This window comes from Humulus lupulus, chromosome 4, assembly GCF_963169125.1.
Source record: "Humulus lupulus chromosome 4, drHumLupu1.1, whole genome shotgun sequence".
Lineage (NCBI taxonomy): Eukaryota > Viridiplantae > Streptophyta > Magnoliopsida > Rosales > Cannabaceae > Humulus > Humulus lupulus.
In genome coordinates this window covers 92,803,214-92,806,940 of record NC_084796.1, presented here as the reverse complement: position 1 = coordinate 92,806,940, position 3,727 = coordinate 92,803,214, and the positions used below count along the sequence as shown (strand labels likewise).

Below are 3,727 nucleotides of genomic sequence, written 5' to 3'. Positions count from 1 at the left end.
CAATTCAATCCAAGTGATTCATTCTATATACAACACACAAGTTAAATATGGAATGAAATCAGTCGACAACTTTGTGGATAGAACATTAACAAATTTAAAATAAATTAATGTTATCATGATGCCTATTTTAATAATTTTATATTTCTCAGCTAATTTACAGCACTGAGCTAAAGCTGACGTCTGCCAAAGTGGCCAAAGATACCATTGGCAATTTTAGAATGTCTATCTTTTAACAGTTTTAAAATGTTCAAATACAAGGGGCAAACCTCCAAATTTAGGATATAAGATATCACTGTTTAGATAAAACTAGTGGTCAATGTTATACATATGCCCAGCACAAGGAACCAGAATTAACCTCTTTTGGTCTTTTACCTCATTGCTAGATTCGAGTTAAGCCAGAGGTAAGGGAGCTATGTGTAATATTTACAAAATATATATTCATATAGAAAAGCACATTCTTCGTCGGAAAAGAAAACTTGAAATTTTGACTAATTAGCAACATATTTATTTTTTTCGCTGGTGCACATTTATTTAAATTTAAGTTAGTAAACTTCTTGAAAACATTTTAACAGTTCATTTCACCTTTTAAAAAACAAACACAAAAAACATATAAATATTCCCAAGCAATCCCTTAATTTATATCAAATCTAACCATTTACACTAGCTTTTAATGATCACAGCAAAACCATGAGATAGTTATTATTCAATAACAACCGGCACAAGAGACAGAACGAAGCACAGAGACAAGAGTACATAGCAGAAACAGAAACAGGAAACCTCTACCTATATTGTCAATGAAGGTCCTTGAACCCTGGTTTTGGTTTGTAAGATCAAAATTTGTTCTCCCCTCCTAAAAAATCACATCCCTTTTCATTTGTATTTGAATCGTCACACAAAGTATTGAATAAGATGGTTTGTTTTTAAAAATTGATAAGATATATATCAAAAGAATCATTCAAGTAAATGTGACAGTAAGCCCCAACTGCTCATAGGAAGGATCCTTAATTGGAGTTTACTTAATCCTTTGCTGCTACGAAGCTTCTTCATTATATGGCAACTTGCAGGGAGGTGAACGGTCTTTTGACTTGTACTGTCCTAGCATTTCGGCTACAGTTTTGCACCGGCATTCCTTTCCAGGACGGACCACATCACCATAGACAGCCATTTCAATAATGTCAAGTTCCTTATCTGCAATAACTTGTAAGGAATGGGTTATAGAATGACAGCTGTCATGAATAGAATGATTGGGTTGCTTGTACCAGTAGGGGTAATCAGGTGGTTAATGTATTATATAAATGATAGTAGGGATGAGGGAAAGGATAAGAAATGTAAGTGAATTGGAGTGAGCCTTGAGTTCTTGGGAGGTCTCCAGGCCCCTCCAAGAATCTGGGTTATCAGTTACTGCATTTTCCTTTCATTTTCAGCAATAATATTCTATAGCTTGGCCTAAGTATTCCATCCAATCTCACCTTGAGATCATAGCCAAAGTACTATCTTTGTATGGCTCGTCTCACACTATGTTAAGGGAGAAGCTACTGTTCGTCCTCGGACTTAGTTTGCACCAAGGACAAAGAAACATTCAAGTATAACAACGACTGGTGTGCAGTATTTCATTCCTTGCTAGCTCATAGCACAAGGAACAGAAAACCGTTCCAACATAATCAATGCATCACCAAAATTATGAAACACTCAGAATTTGAACTTGAGGCGTCAAATGAAATCATTGGCTTAAATACTTTAATTAAGTTCATGATCTTAATGTTTAAAGAACCGTTCAAAACAAAATATAACTTATGTGCAAGACTCTTAAGTCCAAATATGAATTTGAAAGTGAGAGCGAAGATAACTAGGCAACACATACCAGAAAACTTGACATCACAGGAAAAACCCTTCAAGCGAGTTGCATCCACATCATCTTTATCTGACTTAAATCTATTCACTCTTGTCTGAAGAATCTGACAATTTTCTGCTGTTGACTCACCACCTACAAGAAAATAAAAAATGATAAACAAATATAACTAGCAAATCAAAACTCAGACCTGTTTGTTTGACAAGAAAACCCAATATTTTCAAACAATGCAATATGGCCTGATATGGATTCAAATTAGCCCAATCCAATTTTCTTTTCCAAGATAATAGTTTTTTACATATCCTAAATGAATGGTAAAGGAAATTTAAATGAGAAAAATGTTTCATTTTCTCACTTATTGGTTCAAGACTTTACTTGCACATTTTGGTACATAAGTAGTGAAGAATCATTCACATGAACTTGGAAAAGGGATAGCTCAATTTCTTACTCCTACCTAATCAAGTTCATATTTTTACAACCCATCAAAAGCCAAACCCACGAATCCACAACAACATTGAACTGAATCAAACCAAAATATTTAACGAAAAGGTAAAAACAGCAACGCCAGCCTCAAAAAACATCAAAAGCTAAGAACCCAGAAAGAAATAAGAAAAAGTGAAGTGATTGAAGGACCTTTGGAGAAGGGAACGATGTGGTCGTACTCGAAGCAAAGGCAGCCACTGCAGTTGCAGAAACGCTTGCATACAACGTTGCCGGCGGCGTCTTTGCGCCACCTCTCCGGGTGTCTACCGGGAATTATCTCGGCGTTGGCCCAGCAGATGTTCTTCGCCTTTTTGTCGAAAAATCTCGGTCTCTCCTCGCCGTTGTTGCTAACACTTCGAGAACGAGTTGGCGAAGAAGACGAACTCATCTCTCTCTCTCTCTCTCTCTCTCTCTCTCTCTCACTCTCATAAATTGGTAAGAGGGATAGTTGTAATAAGCTTCGACCTCACATCAGCATAGTCATCGAAGTTTTGAAACCATGATAGATAAATAAATCATTCTTGATCGGTATGGTGGTTCCAAGTTCATTTTATGTTTTACTCGACTCACTTTTTTCTCTTCTTCTTTTCTTTTTTTTTTTAAAAAAAAAAAGTTTTCTCTTATTTAGTTATTTATTATTAACGGAAATTCTTCGTTTTAACTGTTTTTATTTTTTTTAATGTTAACTGTTGACGGTAAGAATTCGTCAACTAAGTTGAGTTGGAAAAATGATCAAATCAAGATCACTAATCGAAAAGCTGTAAAAACTTGAACAATAACTCAAGAACAATGATAGAACAATAATGGAGAATTCAGTCTTTCATTCACACTCAAGCCTCTGCTATAGTAAAATTTTCAACCCCCTTTCAGGTGGTCTTACAGTTCATTTTATAGTAGGCTCTAATGGCCTTAGGTACATAGTGGTCCAGGAGACCATAGGGTACATAAGTACTGTGTCTGGGGAGTGGCTTCAGAGGTCGTGGTCGTACATCCCGTACAGGAGCAGGTGTCAGGAGGATGTCTCCACTACTTGTCTGTACCCATGTCTGATGTGTGGTGGCAGGCGTTGTGGCGCAGGAGGTAGTGGTGTCGGCTCTGACCTATGGCCGTAGACGTACGGACCATGACTCTTACTCCAGCAGTCTCACTGGCACTGGTATCCGTACTCAGTACTAGGTCGTACAAGCATGTCCCATTCGACTCGTATTGTGGCCCCTAAGCATAGGGGTCTCAAGGTGTAAGGAACGGGACCTTTGGTGTGAGGTGGAGATCTTGTGTCCTTGACATGAGATGCCTGAAGTCTCTCGAGGTCACTCACGAGTCTGGGCGATAGGCATATGGCCTTGGTGGTCGTCTAAAGATGTGTGGCGAGGCCCTTCTTGGCGAGGCCCCTCT

At 37.9% G+C, this 3,727-nt stretch overlaps 1 protein-coding gene across 1 annotated transcript; it reads right to left on the bottom strand.

Annotated features, from left to right (window-relative positions):
* Nucleotides 1-761: 761 nt before the first annotated feature.
* Nucleotides 762-2,872, bottom strand: LOC133830633 (uncharacterized). The gene is made up of 3 exons (XM_062260650.1): nucleotides 2,483-2,872; nucleotides 1,862-1,984; nucleotides 762-1,188 (listed from the first exon to the last, which is right to left on the bottom strand). The coding sequence occupies exons 1-3, from the start codon at nucleotides 2,718-2,720 to the stop codon at nucleotides 1,031-1,033; spliced, it is 519 nt and encodes a 172-aa protein (XP_062116634.1). The 5' UTR covers nucleotides 2,721-2,872; the 3' UTR covers nucleotides 762-1,030.
* Between the last annotated feature and the right edge of the window lie 855 nt (nucleotides 2,873-3,727).

What these genes read in the sequence shown, in the direction of transcription:
- LOC133830633 (XM_062260650.1), bottom strand. Translation starts at nt 2,720, where the DNA reads ATGAGTTCGTCTTCTTCGCCAACTCGTTCTCGAAGTGTTAGCAACAAC. An exon ending in CATCGTTCCCTTCTCCAAAG is followed by an intron (nt 1,985 to 2,482) that starts GTCCTTCAATCA and finishes ATTTTCTTGTAG; the next exon opens with GTGGTGAGTCAACAGCAGAA. An exon ending in CTGTGATGTCAAGTTTTCTG is followed by an intron (nt 1,189 to 1,861) that starts GTATGTGTTGCC and finishes AAGTTATTGCAG; the next exon opens with ATAAGGAACTTGACATTATT.